We start from the raw sequence: 17,433 nt of genomic DNA, 5'->3' as shown, positions 1-17,433 counted from the left end.
GAGGAACGGCGATGAGAGATACCAATACAGATTTTACTACGATAAGTAACTGTTACTTTCTTTCACTGGAAGACTCCAGAGATTGATGTATTTGATTGTAGGCAGAACAACTTCATATGGAATGATTTGTCACTGAATGAGCAGGGTTTTCCGACTGTAAATGATGCTCTCCTGTCAAACTGGAGAGTCCCTACCGTTCTACATTCCTTCCTCTCAAACGAATGCTCGTATGGAAATTGGGAAAGTCACCAAAGTGTTCTATCTTTCTGGTAGACCGTTCTGATTGAAAAGGTTCAGCTTTTTGACCTGGACCAGCTAAAGGTGAGAGATCCAGCACCTTATCACAACCTGACAACACAGTAGGCTATATTCATCCTCCACTGGAGCCCTTAATCATTGAACTTCACTGCCTGGGAACTCCGATCCTGATGTTTCTCCACTTGGATCACTCAAAGGTACCTGGACTTGGACAAACCAGGGCTCCGTATATGAGCAAATGCCATCGATATGTACAGAGGCTAATCATATGTCATTTGTTTGGGGGTATATAGTAAAGAAACATATTAAGAGCACAATCTCATTGTGTATGGGAAAAAAAGACTGATTACAAAATATCTTCAAAACATGAGTCACGGAATTCTGCCTCTTGAACAAGCAGGAAATACTTAGCAGAACAGGTCTAGTTAAATTGTGTTGCAAATTCTATTCATGCACTTGACGAGAAAAGCATGCTCCTCATCCATCATTGACAACATGGGTTGACTCAAAGGCCTACAGTGTAAAATGGTCAACAGTAGCTCCCTTGACTGTTCATACTATGAATTACGGAATAGAGGGAAAAACCTATTTGAAAAAGGAAAATCAAAAGAAGGTGCATGGGGAGCACAGGGCACAAGGGGCAAAAAGCCAGTTGAGGGGAAAACAATGATGTGGAAAACATACACTGCGCAGCATGAAATGGGGGCGTTAACCAAAAGAACAACCTGAATCATTCAGGCCAGCAGAACGAGGGCTTTAAGATATGGGGAAGGGCACACAAGAGAAAGCAAAAACACAGAAAGTCTGCTTGATGGTGAAGGACTCTACTAAAACAGCATAAGCTTGGACGGAAATAGATTACAACTAATTTTAGAGATAGCAAAAAACATTTTTGTTCATTACCTACTCGTAATTTAAAGGTCACAATAAATAGAACCTGACCTATTCACATAAAAATGTTTATTGGATCATGTTTTTTATTTTGTTTCATTTCCTTCCGTACTCGCTCTGTTGACAGTGCTCGGTTGTTCATGAAGAGCCAACTTTATGGCAACCTCGGTAGCAGCAACCCAAACAAAATGCGATTTTTTCCAAGCATTCGCTGCACAGTTTGTTTAATCTGTTTAGTCTTGTTTAGAGCCTTCATCCCTATTAGTATATGGAAGTGGTATTTGTTTGTGGGACACGAGCATTTTGAGTCATTGGTTACAAGTGACATAAAACTGTTAATGTGGAATTCTGATTTTCATGCTGTGGTCTACCTTACCTAGAAGGTTGGAAATCTGCAGGTTCTATCATTCTGTGGGCAGTACACTATATTGCGTAGGGAAAAGGTATTAATGTGGTGTTATTTGAGTTCAAAATTAATCAAGAGGATGTGATGTAATAGTAATGCATCCCTCTTTCCTGCTGACCTTTAAAAATGAACAGGTCACTGTTTAGACCAAACTTGATGCATCACGTTTTACCTAGCTAGAACTAAATGCGCTTGTACTATATGCAGTTAGTTACTTAGAGAAGATTTTCCTCTGGAAAACTGGCTAACTTGAAAAAGCCAATTACTCACTAGTAGAGTCACCACCCCCTTCCAGGGCTGTATTATTGGCAAAGGCAGATGGATGAAAGAAGTGCAGCGTTTAATGAGTTTGGAGAAAGTGAAGTTATGGAGTACTTGTAAATGGGTAACATTAGTTAGGAATTATGGTTGCAGTGTTGCCCCGTCGTGGCAGCCCACAGATATTAAATATGTGCCAATTCAATCTTTAAAATAACTTGTCTAAATGCCCATTAAATGCAAAGATCTATTTAGTTACTAGTACTAGTCTGTTTCAGCCCCCACCCCTTTTCTTCCTGCACTTATCAGACCTACCATGTCTGCTTCCTTAAACCTAGCACTTGCAAATTGCTGGCTGCATTACCACTGTTTGTTGCCTTTATTATTTATTTATTGTTATCTATCTGTTTCTCCTCTGCTTCGCACTTTCCACTTCTCCCTCCTTCCATGCACTTTTTCCCTTCCCCTCTCCCATGCACCTGCGCATTCTTAATGTCACTGGGCCTAGTAAGATCGCTGTTTTGTTCTCCCCTGTTCCCCTCCTTTGCCTTGTCGCGCTCTGAAACACTTGTGTACGAGCGCCACAGAAATAAAATATCAATCAATCAATCAATACGGTTGCACCGTTTTATGTATGGTTTTCCATCTGCAGTGCTTTTTGGGCTCCCTGTTGTATGGTTCCCTTACTTCTGTACTGGTGTGAGCTCGGGGTGCATTCTGGTTGCCTAGTAAATGGTTTTTGTAATTGTACAGGTTTTATATGTTTAGGTTCCAGATTACCTGGAATTCATTTCACGTCCAATGGATTTTGCTACTATGAGGCAGAAGCTGGAGTCTCACCTCTACCTAAACTTGGACGACTTTGAGGAGGATTTTAACCTTGTGGTTACCAACTGCATGAAGTACAACTCTAGAGACACTGTTTTCCACCGGGCGGCCCTGCGTATGAGGGATGTGGGAGGAGCAATTCTCCGGCACACAAGACGGCAGGCTGAAAACATAGGGTTTGAAACAGAGTTGGGGATACATCTTCCTGAGTCGCCGAAAAATGAAGATTATTACAGATTTTCATGGGAAGATGGTGAGTCCATGTCCACACATTGCTTTATCTGTAAATCACCACTCTACTGTGTTTACAATTGCATATATTCCCCATTCAAAAATGTTTATTTGATGTGATCTTTCCTATCTAATACAGTTGATAACATTCTCCTTCCTGAAAACCGGGCACACCTGTCACTCGAGGCTCAACTGAAAGAGCTGCTGGAGAAGCTGGACATTGTGAGCAGTATGCGCTCTAGCGGTGCCAGGACACGGCGCATGCGACTATTGAGGCGTGAGATTAATTCTCTTAGGCTAAAGACATCTCAACAGCAGAGCCGGACACAGTCTAATGGAGCATCTCCGACATGTCCTAACCGAGGAACTGAGGATGGAGCGAGAACTGTGTCTGAAGAACGCGACGGTGACACTGAGAAAGGTGAGAAACCCCTCCTGGTACAAAAATCTTTAGTTAGTGAATGTGAAACTTTTATGGTGGCAATTGGTGCTGTTCCTGTTTAGATCAATGACTGTGGACGTGTTTGACATCCAGGGGTTTCATTGCAGCTTGTTGTGATGTGTGGGAGGGTCGAAGACTAAGGTAGAGGGCAGCCATGCTGCTTGTATTGATGAATTAGGCATGCCTCTTCCTGCTTGGGAGCGTTCTGAAATATTGTTTTGTATTTACACCATCTACTGCATCTTGTTTTTTCCTTTATAACATTAAGATTCAAGACCACCCTCTCAGTATTACTAAATGCAGTGCCTTCCTATCTGTGAAATGGTAATTGTCCTATATCCATGGTTTTGGTGGTGAATGGGTATACAAATTTAGTGCCAAACTCCTGTGTTCTGCAATTGTGCACTGGTTTTATGTTGTGGGCACACTATCTTTTGATTCCATAGATCTACATAATCTCCCTGTCTTTACCACAGTGTTTACCTCACCCTCTGGTGTTTGCAACTGAATAGCAATCCATAGTCTAAATCAACAAGGCAAACCATTTTACAGAGCAGACTGTGCCATTGTGCATTTTCAAGAATCGTAAAGGCTGCATTACATACGGGAGGTTTACAGTAGAGCCACAAACCATTGCCGCTTGTTCATGCTGGGTTAAAATGTTATATCCCACATTTTTCTGAAGGTTACTGGACTTGTGGACTATCAAGACCACTCCAGTTCAGTTTTCACTCTGGGGTGTTTTACAGCAAGGGATCCTCCCCAGATTCACAAGATGTTGAACATTATCCACAACCAGGCCCTGCTCTGGATCCTTCATTTTCAATTGTACAACATTTCCAAACCCAAAAAGAAATACATTTGCAGAAAGCTAGAGTTGGGGCTCGTACCTGGAAAGTTGGTTTTGGTTTGTTCTCCTGCTCTTGAAGTCCATCTTGATTTTGTTTTTATCTTTGTCAGAGCATGGCTTCTGAATGCAACTTTGTCTGTACAAAATGGTTTCTTCTTGTAAGGCATTTCTTTATCACCTACTGTGATGAAATAAGACTGCAAAATATGTCCTTGGCACCCGCGATTGGTGGGGAAGAATAAGATTGGGGCAAGAAAGGAATTGCATATGTGGAGGTCTGGCCTCTTAAACAACTTATTTTTTATTTTTTTATTACTTGGTTTAACTGTTTTTAGCAGTTTTTACAAGAACGATCATCATTCCTTTGTATCGTAGTTTTTATGTTCGTTGTTCTCGTTCCCTGTTAATTCAGTTCAATTAAATGTTTTTGCCTAAATGGTACGCTTTCTCTGGTAGTTAGATTTATGGTCTGGAGAAACTGCCCAACAGCGATGACTACTTTAGTTGTGTGCTCCCGACATCAACGCGTTCCACCAGTGTTCTTTGTCCAAACACCTTGTGTTCTTGAACAAATGACCCGTGTGGTGTTCTTTTTGAGGTCAAACCCAGACCGGACAGTAGAAGATGTCTCAGAGTCTCGATGGTGTCTAGCTCGTCACAGAATCTACAAGTTTTGCCTGCTGTTATACCTCTGATTTCTAATATTTCTTTGGTGTTTAGAAGGTTCAGCCTTGCCCTTAGGTACGTATTTCTGATTTTCTTGCTGGGACCTTTTAACTGGTAGCCCATGGGCTCGTTTGCTTTTTGAGAGATGATGATTGGTAGATCGAAAGTTAGTTTATTTTTAGAAGCAGCTTCTAGTGTTTTGATCCAGTCAAGTACTTTAAGTTTTTTTGCTTTTTTGTTTGGGTTGGATTCTAGTTCCTCCCAGGAACTTCCTATTTCCACAATGAGCAACGCGTTTCTTTGTTCCCAAACAGCCAAAATGTTGTTGGAACCTGTGTTTAATTTTTCTTGAATTATCTTGAAGATCTTTTGAGTCAAGAGCCTTATTTTTCTGTGGAGCATGAAGGTGTTCACTTCCTCTCTTCCTTTTAGGGATGTCAAGTTGAGTTCTCTATTTATGGGAGCCATTGGTGTTGAATGCGGGAGTATCAACACTTTCCTCCAGAAGAGCCCTTCTAGTTTGACCCAGGTGTTCTGAGGTATCAGAGGCATGACTTCGGCTGCGTAGATGATGGCTGGAACTGCTTTTGCTTTATAAAAGTTCAATGCAGGTTTTAGTGTGAATCTGCCAAATTTTTTGTCCAAGATTCGTGCTTGGGTTGACATGCTTTTGGTCTTAGCTAGCATGGTTTCTTGCGTTGGGATCTCGGTGCGATTTAAGTTGATTGTGACTCTCAGATATCCGAATGCCTTTATTTTTTCCAATTGTTCCCCTGCTATATGCCATTTTGTTTTTTCCCTCAAGGTGACTGTTTTTTTCAAGTGTCATCACTTTTTTGTTATTGTCGAGTTGAGTTTCAGGTCATTTGTCTGGAGATAAAACCGGGAGTCCAGTTTTCTTTGGAGTCCAACCGCAGTTTGATCGAGCAATAGAATGTCGTCAGCATACAAGAGTCTGTTTATCTTTTCGTTCCCTGCAGAAGGAGGGAATGATCTGATAGTGGGTTCCCAAGTTTGATAGTCTCCCATATATGCGTTATACAGTGCTGATGCCAGGGGGCATCTTTGCATAATGCCTCTGTGTGTTTCGATCGCTTCTGAGAGTTACCCTGCCCTGTTCAGTCGCACTCTCATGGATGCTCCAGAGTGTAGGTCGATTATTGGATTGAGAATAGCAGGTGGGCAGTTATCTTCTCAGTTTGGACCATAGTTTATCTCTATTGACTGTGTCAAATGCCTGAGAGAGATCAATGAACGCCAGATATATGGACCCTCCAGTACCTTTGCCTTTAGTGTACTTAGGAGCATTATGTTTGCCGTTGTTCCTGTATTTTTGACAAAATCAGTTTGGAAATGATCGTGTCCTTGGGAGTTTGCTGCCCAGATCTTGAATTTTTCAAGGAGGAAGGAGCTAAACAGTTTCCCGATTGTGCCCAATGGGGCGATTGGGCGATAGTTTGAGGGATTGCCCTTGTCCCCTTTTTTGAAAATTGGGACAACGTTGGCTGTCTTCCATGATTTGGGGATCTAGCAGGCCGCAGCACATTGTTGAAATATTTGGGCTATCAGCGATCCCCATGGCTCAATGTTGTTTTTGAGGTCTACATTGGAGATTCCATCTGGACTTGGCGCTCGGGAGTTGTTCAACTTCCGGATTTTTTGGCAAATTTCTGTTTTGTCTTGTTCTATGTCCCAGTGATGCTGTTCAATGGGGCACACCTGCGTTGTAGTCAGGGTTGGAGGGAACATGTCGGAGAAATATGAAATCCAATGGTTCTCTCTGATGCTTTTGGTCAGTGCATCTTTGGAGCTTTTTCCTTTGGAGTCAATGAGTGCCCAAAAGGCTTTTGGTTGTTTGCCATTTAGGGTTCGTTCTCAGCATGAGTCTGAGTCTTCTTGATAAAGAATGGCTCGATTGGTTTTTACCCAGTTTGTGTAGGTCTTTCTTGCTTCCTTAGCTACTTCTTGGTTAAGCGTTTGAAGGAGCAGTTTTGGCTCTCCTGAGCACTCTTGTCGTTGCTCTCCTTTTTCCCATCAATTGCTTATTAGTTGCATGTAGATGATTCTCGGCTGATTCTTGATGTTTCCTTTTGTAGTTGGCAGGGGATCAACAAAGGATAATAATCCAAAGTAGGTGTCATTGACCTCGTAGTGTTGGCTGTTTGTTTTTACGTATTGTTTTGTGATTGTTCTTAATAACTCTGAGGTGAGTCTCAGTCTGGTTCCCACCTTGTTGGCGTCGATTGTGAAGGCCATAGCTTTCCTGTTATTCTGTACCTGAGCTTCTGGGACCGACCAGGTGTTTGTCAGAAGGTTGTGGTCGATTTTTTGAGTCCTGATCACCTCGAATGAGGTGACTCTAGCAAACAGGTCTCTGGAAGCATAGACGTGGTCCAGGGACGCTTTACGATGGCCTTGTTCCCAGGTAGGGATGATGGAAGCTGTTGAGGAAGTTAAAGAATGAAGGTTGTGGAGCTCTAGTCCTTCCATGAACGCCTCCCAGCTTTTTCTTCTCTGGTCAGATTCTCGAGCTATTGCTTTAGCCCCACTGATCGAGACCTTGGTAGCTGTGTCTGAATCTTCTTGGTTTGGGCCGATGTTTGGAAGCGTTAAGTTTAGGTCTCCACATATAATGATGTGATCAATGTCCATGGAATGCATGGTTTCGTCTATCAGATGTTCGATTTTTAGCGTTAGGGCTGGTTCTTTTAAGACTTTTGGATTCCAGTATATGTTAATGACCAAGTAAAGTGTAGGTTTACTGGTATCTCCACGAGCTGAGTTGGGATGCCACAAAATCGGGGATGCCAGGATGAATGTAGAGTTTGTGCGGGTGTGTTCCAGTTTAATCCGCTACAGGATCTGATGGCAGTCAGGGTCTACCCACTGAGCCTTGAGTAGCTGGTGCGAAGTCGATTTCGAATCCATCAATCGTTGGTTTCTGTAGAAGTCACGTCACCTGTAGCCATAGGAGATCAAAGGATCCCAGATTCACGTCCGCCCTGGATGTCAAGTGAGAGAAACCCTGCGTGTTCCATGATCCCACAGGTAATTGCACTTGTTTGTTTAACGGCCCTTTAGGTTCATGTTTCTCTCTTATCGGGCTTGTTCGTGGCTATACCCTTTGGTCGACTGACAGAGTTTCTGGCAGCCATGCCAAGCTGTTTTTTCCCTGTCTTTTTGAGTCTGTCGCAAGTAGTTATAAGATCTGTTCTTCCTAGATCTTGAAGAATCTTGTTCTATTGTTATATTCCAATTCGGGCGAAGGCCTTGCGGGAGTCGCTCTGTGTCGATGGAAGTTGCATGCTCCTTGGTTCCGATGTTGTTTGTGTCCCAGCGTCCTTTGTTTTTGTGCTGCTCTTTGAGTTGTCTGTGACTTGGCTCTACTCTTTTTTCACGATGCTCCTCTCTTGGTGCTCTGTTGACGTGTTCCCTATAATATGTGTAGCTGAAGACAGACCTTTCATCTGTGTCTTTTTTCCCACATTTGGGGTTTTTCTGGTGAGGAGAGTAGTGTGATGCTTCATGGTGCAGAGATCTCTGTTGTTTAACAGTGGGATCTAGTTTTTCTCTGGTTTCCTCTTCTCTATGGTGGGTCCGGCTGGAGCCGAGCCTTTCATCTGTATCTTTTTTGTATATGTTTTGGTTGTAGCAATTTGGTCTGTCAACTTCTCCTAGGTCGTAACCAAGAGTTCTAAGTGTTCGAGTCTCATCTTTGAGCATTCGTCTGTTAGTAATGAAATGTGAACGTACACACTGTTAGATGAATTAGGTCCCGCAAACTCGACCACATCGATGTCATCTGTAACTAGTGATCGCAGGGAAGATACTTGATGAGACAGATTCAGTATTGTAGTTCTCTTCAAGACGGTGTTGTATCCTTTTTTTTGACAGGGTTCCAAAGTGAATGAGCAGGTTTGCGTTGTTCTGTTCTCTCTCAGTATGTGAGTGCGTGTAATTTCTCTGTCAATATAATTTTTCAGATTTGAGCAGCTGTTCTCTCTTCCGTATTTGTGTTGTCGAAGGTCAGTGTCCTGTTTTTTGTGAACCCTTGATTTCCAAGTCCTGGTTTGGTCTCTTCTTTTGTAATGGGCAGGTTGGCCCGGCCTTGTTTTGTTTGAGATGGATTTGGTCTCTTCCTTTGCCAGGCTCCTTTGTTTCTTATCTTCAAGAGTAAGGAATATTGGACATTCGGGATCCAGTATTCTGACTTTTTTTACCAGGGTGGCTTGATCGTCATTCTGCAAAGGTGAGGTAGCTTTCCTTTTAGTTGGAGGTGGCTTGTTATGTTTTGCATCTTGAGTGGACCAGTGAGTGGACAGTTCTAGGACACTTTCCATCAGGTCACTTTCTGTTGGGGAAGCAGTTTGGTTACTAAGTTGTCGTGTGTCTCTATTCGGCTTGTCGTTTGTTTTAGATGATTTGGTCGGGACTTTGTTGAATTATCTTTTCCCCAAAGAAGGAGCTGTTGGTTTAGAAACAGGAGGTTTGCTTGCCAGTTTTAAGAAGAACAAGTTTAGTAGTTTACTGTAGGGAGCCTGTCTTCGCTGGTGTTGTGGGTTCATCTTTGATAGATTTTAGCCCCAGCTGCTTGTCCTTGATCACACAGCCATTGGTTGGTCTCGACTTGGCTGTGGGTATCGTTGGAAAGCTCAGTGTGCTTTGATTTCCAAGACTTGAGTTTTCACGGGTTTTCGTCGTGGAATGGGTTGCGTGGTTTGTGGGTGTTTGCCCCGAGTTATGTGTGTTAGAGGCATGGGTTGTAGGGGGCCGGTTCGCTGACGTTGTTGAGGCTGAAGTCCCGTTCCACTAATGGCAGCGGCTTCAAAGTGGAATGTCTTGATTGAAGGTGGGTTTGTTTGAGATTGGACTGATCTTTTTTGAGGTTGAGGTTGGTTGTGGGTTTGAGTGCTCATCTGTGTAAAAGACGCCTGTGAGGTTATGTATCCCTCTAGAAGAGTTAGTTTTGCCTGCGCATAAGCTGCCATTGTTAGTTGATCCTTTAAGGTGTCGTTGAGTGCTTTGTATAATTTGGTGAATAGAGCCAAAGCTATAGTGAGTGTGGACATGATCGAGAATAGGTCTAACTTTTTGGTTGGTGTTTCTTTGCCGCAGTCTCCTGTAATCTCACTGCATCTTCTATTCTTGGGCATGTAGTGAGAAGGGAAAGCTTTGTGGTTTGTGTTTCCTGGGATTTTTTTCCATTGCACCACTACAGGAGATGTGCAAGGGTGTAGTGGTTTCGACGCCAATGAAGGTTTGATTTGCATCGTCTGTTGCACTTTGTCTTCAGATGTTGGGTTATTTTGCTCTCCCTTATGGTTATTAGATGTAAACGAATGATCCATATGTAGATTATAGGCGGGTCCAGAAGAAGAATCTCTAGCGGCTTCCCAAGGTAGGTTTCCGTTAAGCATGAGTGCTTTGGTGGAGCATGCGCTCAGCCCTGAAGGCTGTGGGGTACTCTCTAATTTGTTTGTCACTTTTTCTCTAGTTAGAGGTGCTTTCCCGAAGTGCCATCTTTTGTTGGCATTAGAGCTCAACCGTGCCGGGATGACGGCAGGGAGGGTGCTTTCCAGATCTTCCAAAGTTCCTTCGAGGAGCTCTGCGTGTGAGACTTTGCTTTTGTCGTCAGCTGTTTTTTTTTCCTGCTTGAAGAAGAATTTGTCTAGGGTGCCTACGACTGGCTTTTCAGCAAGGTTATATTTTTGTGGAGCTGTTGTAGGAAATAGATTGGGCAGTGGTTTATGCAGAAGCTGTCTGTTGGCCAGAGTGTTTCCAAATTTTAGCCGTTCTTTCTTGTTTACCAGATGTACTTTCTTTGAAAGTGTTCTTTTTTTTCTTCGTTAATCTTGTGAATATAGGACTTGTTTTTGATATTTTTTTGTCGAGGTTGGTCTCCATGTCCATGTCTGAGGACAATTCTGAGTTTGAATTGTTTGTTGGTACTGATCGTTCACATTTCACAGGGCTGTCGTTCTCCGAGTCATCAATCGTCGAATAGGAGCAGTCTCCTGACCATTTGAGTTTAGCATTGTCACTTGTGGAGGTGGGGCTAACTAAATCCGCCCTTGCGTCCACTGGGTGTATCTCGATTGTAATTTTGAGGATTTTCTCCCCGTTGGCAAACTGGCTACTCATGGCTGACATTTGTGACGGGCTTCTAGATTTAGTGACGGAGATCGGTTCTCCGTCTGTTGAAGAGATTTGCACGATCTGGTCATTCCTATGTAGGTCTTCTATTGTGGTCCCAAGGCTCTTTGTTTGGCTGGGCTTTTGTAAATCTTTTTCTTTTTTCCGTTTTCATTTTTGTCTTTTTCAAGTTCATTAGAAAGTGTGTTTAGATTACTTGGGCTCCCTTCGCAACTAGTGGTTTTATATGAAGGCTTTTTGTTGTTTTGAGGCTGTGTGCCCATGAGCCATGATTGGTCCTTCTCTTCCTTTTCGGGTGCCGGTCTGGCATGTTCTATTGACGCCCTGCCCTCTGGCGGTCGAGCCGACGCTCCCAGACCGTGGAGGCTATGGGCTGTGAGCTGAACGTCTAGCCCGGCCCCCCTGCCAGCCCAGTCCATCCGGTCAGCGGCGTTTGAAGCCCCGGCGAGTGCCCGTAGGGGAGCAGGGTCTCTACCCGGGACGGCCTCCCAGACTGGAGCGCCTTCCACCGGCAGTCGAGCCGACGCTGCCAGACCACGCGGCGAGTGGCGCGAGTCCAAGGGATCCAACCCAGTCGACACATCGCATGAGTCCTCCAATGTGGGTGCTGGCTCCACTCCCCCATGCGGTTGAGCCGATGCTTCCAAACCACGAGGACTCAGAGGCAGAATTGGAGTCTCTGGCACGGTCTCCACGGTTCCTTTGATCAAGACCGCCCCATCTTCAGCAGAAGCCTCTGGAGGGGACGTTCGCAAAGATGAGAGTGTGTTAGGGTCGATTGGCACACCCACTGCTGACTTGTCGCTCAGCTGGTCTTTGTGCATGGGGCTATTCATGCTCAGATTAGTTTGATTAGCTGTGGCTATGATATTGGAGTTGGCCACTTCACTATTGTCAGCTCTGTTTGTGTTGAAAAGCTTTGGATCCAGCTTAGGCGCCATCAAGGTCTTACCATGATATGTTTTCTTTAGGCTTTGAGGTAGCTTGTGGGGGCTGCGGTGCTCCAGCCCGCTATCCTCACTGCGTGTTCTCTGACTTCTCAGCCAGTGGCCCCCATCCGCCGAGGCGGCTCGGCTCATGACGTTGGAAGTAGCCGGTTCAGGCGGTCGGCCACGGACTGCCACAGAGTGCCTTCACTCTGCAGCCTTCACTCTGCGGCCTGCTCCACGGCTGGGTGGTTGGACACACCTCCTCGAAACAAGCAGCACTGTAAACAGACAAACAAACGTAGAGTCGTGCTGCCACAGACTGCCTTCACTCTGCAGCCTTCACAACATTTTGAACAGTCTGTCCATCGCTGGGTTCGCACTCTTCAGTACTCTTCACTGGGGTTAACTGCTTTGAATTGGAACAGTGACCACACTTAATTAGTAGAGCACTTTAAAGTGTGTAGGGTAGAATTTCTTATGATTAGAAACCGGATCTAGCTGTGATTCTCTCCCCAGTGTGAAACTTGCAGCGTGGATTCGATCTGCCGTTCAAAATGCCAAATTACTCACGCCAAACAACTTATTTGAAAGATAGTGTTCTTTGCTACTCGCATTAGCCATGCAAATCGACACTGTGCATACGGTAGAAAACACAGAGTTAAGACTTGGCGATGGCAGGCAAGGTCAGTGGGTCAGGAGCTTCTATAGTAATGCTGTGTTTATTTTGCTGTAGATGCGTTTGTTTGCCATTCGCATTTTTCCGTTTTCGGTTACCGTTTGTTAATAAAAAGAATACACAAGAGAATGTAGCCAGCACATGGTAAGGATAGGGATTGATGCCGTGTAGCACAGATCGATAATGCCCTCATTCTCATATGGTAAAAGTGAGAAAGCCGGGCAGAGTATTGTATACACCTCCCGTAAATGAGTATCTGGCACACTGCACACACAGCAGTGCCAACTTCCAAACAAACATGAAAGCAGAATGGAGCTGGCAGGCTCCCTGTGCAGAGCTGGAGCTTTAATCAGTAGTGATTGTTTCATGTTACACACTCCGTGCCCCCCCCCAGTTTGCCTTTCCAATATGAAAAGCCCCTTGTTCAGATAAACGTGCACAGTTACTCAAACCGGCTTAACTGGTGTGCCTGAGTGGTTACAACTAATCATCTCTGATGTATGCTATTACAGCTGGGGAGCCAGACATCCATCTCATAGCTATTACCAGGCCAGAGGATCTGGCCTGGTTCCTATGGTCAAAGGTGAGCCAAGTCTGTTGTTAGGACAGTTTTTCTAAAGTCCACCTAAGCGTTTCATAAACCATGAGGCAATACAGAAACTCCACTCTTAGTATAAGGCTGTACCACCTGAGAATGTTGATAGCATGGACAGAGCAGCCAGGCTTAACTTAGGAGGGAGAGAGTGCTGTCAATGTGTAAAAAGAAATGGTAGCACAGATATGGTTCAAATAAACACTGATACACAATGTATTGTACAAATAATCATTTATTTTAAATACATCTAGGTAAAGATACATCTTTGTAAATTTAAGTACTGTTACATATCATATAAACACAATTATAACACAATTATAAACTCAATACATATGGTATACAAGACAAAGTATAACCTTATTTAGGAGGGCAGTCAGCAAGTCAAGGTGAGTCACGCCTTAAGATACACATTCAGAATGGCAGTATGCTATTCTTGGGGAGTAAAACCAAATAAGTTAGACTTTTAGAATACAGTAAGTAATTCAAGGGCAGCAGACCCTATTGGTCATAACCTACAGTGTTATTCAGTTTCAAGAATCACTTGGTTAGGCCAAAACTGTTACAAGTAGATATCTTGTAGGTATCTTGCAACATATGTAACTTTCTTCTGGTAGGAATGGATACAGTTACAACAGCACATTCATATATAGTAAAATAACCCATATACTTTTCAGAATAGCAGCTGGCTACTCATGGACAAGTAATAACCCATTAAAGTGCACTAAAGCAATTCAAGGTAAGCACAACCCAATTACACTTAAGAATGGCAGTAGCTATTCAAGGTAAGTTAATCCTATTGGTATACAGACTATTACACTATTTCTAATACAGGAATAGACTGTTTACCAATACTTTTCAGAAGTGTAGAATACAATTCTCAGTTCTGTAGGAACTCTAGCAGACCTTTAAGAAAGGCAATCAGCAGTTCAAGGTAAGTACGACCTATTTACAGTATGCAACTCTAGGATAAGTAGGAACTCTGAGACTATGTTAGATTTGCACTAAGCAAATCAGGGGAAGCAAACCCTGATAGTACACTTTTAGAAGAGCAGCAACCAAGGTGAGTAAACCCTATTGGTAAGCTTTTAAACTAATTCAGTTACAGAAATGATAAAACTATACCAACTCAGTTACTTTTTAGAAGAGTGAAACACTGTTCAAAGCTAGTATCATAAAGTATGTACTTTTTAGAGGGGCAATAAGCTACTCAAAGGTCAGCAATACGTTTAGGACTCTTTGTAACTTATTCTGTTCAGGAATCAAAGTTACACACTAACATTTATAAGTAAGTACTTTTCACACTTGTTATATTTTCAAGACAGAAGCATCATATTTTAAAGTCCTTCCGTATTCTCAGACATGAGTGATCTCAGAGGCAGAAGAGGGACCCTAGAGGGCTAGGAGCCAGCAATAAGCTCGTTAGGATAGGGGTCTGATGCAAGAAAGTCAGATTTCAAAAAGGATATCTTGCCGAACAGGTAAGAATTAACTTCAGAGTTAGTTGAAAGTGTTCGGGGACTTCACAGAAGGATCCCTAGATGCGTTCCAGCATTAGGCCTTGGCGAATGCAATGTGCAAACTTCTAAACGCACAAATCGCCCATTCAGCCACACTGAATCGACACAAGACTTAAGGTATTACCCAAGCCAACAGATTACCTCAGCAAAGAAGAAGAGCAGCAGCACAGGACACGGTCCCTGGATTCTTGGTCTGGTGACTGAAGAAACGGACACTGGATGGGAACTGGCAATAGTAGTCGACAGGAGAGGCTGCCAACAAAGGATTCTTCAAGGCTTCTAACGGCTCTGCAGTTTTGGCGCCCTTTTACAGGTACCTGATGAAGAATGAATATCGGCGGTCGGATTCTCTTCACTAATCTAGTACTGCACTCTGGTGAGGGGGCTTCGAGGATTTGAATCGTGTCGCTGGAGGTCCAGCAAGAGTCCACTAACGTTTCTGCAGGGCAGGAGTCCACTAATGTTTCTGCAGGGATCAGACTTTTGAAGATCATGCACAGCACACTGGCTCAAGGTAACCTGGTAATGGAGGTTTGCAGCCTAGCCAGGTTGCAGCACGTCATGGGATGGCTCTAAATGCTGGTCTTCTTAAGCCCTACTTGAGCCCTAGAGTCTCAGAGTAGGAGTCTTCTAGGGGAAACCCAGGTCGCTTCGAATAAAAGGTTAAAACAGGCTCCAGTTACATGCAGGCTTTCCCGTCACTGGAATCAGTTACAGCCGGCTTGTCTTCATCTTCCTCTTCAGATTTGGTTCCAGTGGTCGACTTGTCAGCAGCTTCCAGAATCTTGAGTTTTATCCGGGGACCCAAGCAGAACATCTGCAAACTCTCCCTGCAGTTTACAGAAAAGGGCACATGCCTGTCCATGCAGGACAGCGAGCTTCCCAGTAGGAACTGGAACCGTCCCTCGCTTCCTGCCTTCACAGACACTCTGGACTCTCGGCAGGAAACACAAAGGGTTCCTGTCGAAGACAAAACCTCAACCAGGACCTCCCCCACATAAGACGTCAGAGGAAGACCCATGAAACAAGCATACTTAGAAATAACAAAAAAGAAAGAAGCCACCATTCTAGGAGAATTATCACCCTTTACATTACTGCAGCTGATTTGATAGCCTGCAAGTAATAGTGACTAAAAGTCATTAAAGTAGATTCACTGACAGCAGCCATTAAATTACCTTGCTATTATAACAAAAATGTTACCAGGTCAGTGAGAAAGGGGATACAATGTATCTCCCCACCACTCCACATAAGGTGGGGTGTGCTGGTCTCGCCTCCAAAATGTAAATGGGATGGAAATCCCATGTTACTCTTGGGAACAGCAGTTCACCCAAGATCCAGTAAGAGAAATTAGAAAGGGAAACACAAAGGCAACCCAGCAACACTGCACATAAGATGCTGTGTGCTGCCATAGTAAAATGCATACAGCCCAAAAATTTAAAGGTCACTATAAAACCACACATACACTACGGAGAGACATTAAAAGGTCACGTATAAAAAAAGTAAAAGAAAGGGTGAGCGGGGGGAAAAAATTGCCACGCATTTAGGAATAAGGAAAATAATCACCAAAACCACCAAAAAGGTTCTGGGATTGACACAGGTGAGGAAGATTGTTCACATAATTGAACATTTTACCTCTGTGCAAAACAAGGCCTGGGGGAGGGACCTGTATCAACGGCTGGGAGGTGAGGAATGGGGCTTCAGAGGGTGGAAAAGGGGTCTGGGGTGAGAAAATGGGCTGGGATGCGAGAAAATGGGCTAAAGGGGGGGGTGCAAGAAGAAGAGCTAAAAGCGGCTGGGGGTTAAGAAGAAGAGCTAAAAGGGGCAGAGGCAAGAAGAGAAGCTAAAAGGGCCTGGGAGAAATGGGGCTGTGGACAGGGGAGTTGCTAGGTCTGGAAAAGACCCGGGGCTACGGTAATGTCAGAACTGTCGGGACTGGGGGCTAGCTAGCCTTTTGGCTGTAGCTCCTGAGATTCTATCCGGGGCTACAACCAAAAGATCAGGGGATATAGTCCCCTTAGCCCCCCCTAGCAACGCCTCTGGCTGTGGATGACAATAAAAAGGGCTGGGGGTGGAGGGTGTGCAGGAAGTTGGTGGTGGGGTGGGGGCGGAGTGCGAAAACAGGTGCTGGCGGCAGTCAAGGTGGGGGGTAATAGTACATTGTGGCATGGGTAAGGTGGGAAGGGTGCTGTCGGCACTCTTCGTCGGGTGATTTATGGATGATGGTGCAGTGAAGGGGGAGAAATGAGGCTGGTGGCATGGGGAACAGAAAGCAGGGTGGGCGGAGTAGGAGCACTTCCTTTGAAGCAACATGCTTTGAAGTTTCTGCAGGTCCCCACTCTGCTCTGGCACCGCCCACAAGTGGAAATCCGGCAGCAAGCATACAGGAGTGTTATTGCCTGACTTCCTGTCCCATCCTATCCAGTCAAGGAGTGGAGAAGAGGGGAGCCGCAAAGAGAGTCCGGCAACAGTATTCCTCTGCGTGACCTTTTGTCGGGGATGTTTTTTTTAAATAAACTTTCTATGTTTCATTTTTTTTAACACGTGGCTGTCCCCTGCTTTGGGCAGGCACTGACCTGAGGGCAGGACCCCGCCAGAGCCCTAGTCTTGACACAGACAGCCAAAGCCTCACTGGGCTTGCATAACTGTGAGAAACCCAAGAGTGTCTCACTGTCTAGTCCCCGGGGATCTGTCATCCAGGTGGCCAGGACACGGCCATCGCTATTGGATCCAGTT

The 17,433-nt window shown here is 44.4% G+C and overlaps 1 protein-coding gene across 4 annotated transcripts in view; it reads left to right on the top strand.

The window, feature by feature from the left end:
- BRPF3 (bromodomain and PHD finger containing 3) overlaps positions 1-17,433 on the top strand; it is a 795,874-nt gene that overhangs the window by 463,978 nt on the left and 314,463 nt on the right. For all 4 annotated transcript variants that reach the window (XM_069633430.1, XM_069633427.1, XM_069633428.1 and 1 more), the window contains 2 exons: positions 2,582-2,894; positions 3,012-3,293. In XM_069633430.1, coding sequence (XP_069489531.1) covers positions 2,582-2,894; positions 3,012-3,293 — 595 coding nt within the window. The remainder of the gene's footprint in view (positions 1-2,581; positions 2,895-3,011; positions 3,294-17,433) is intronic.

This window comes from Ambystoma mexicanum, chromosome 13, assembly GCF_040938575.1.
Source record: "Ambystoma mexicanum isolate Mex_15411 chromosome 13, UKY_AmexF1_1, whole genome shotgun sequence".
Classification (NCBI taxonomy): Eukaryota; Metazoa; Chordata; class Amphibia; order Caudata; family Ambystomatidae; genus Ambystoma; species Ambystoma mexicanum.
This window is presented reverse-complemented; position numbering and strand designations above follow the sequence as displayed.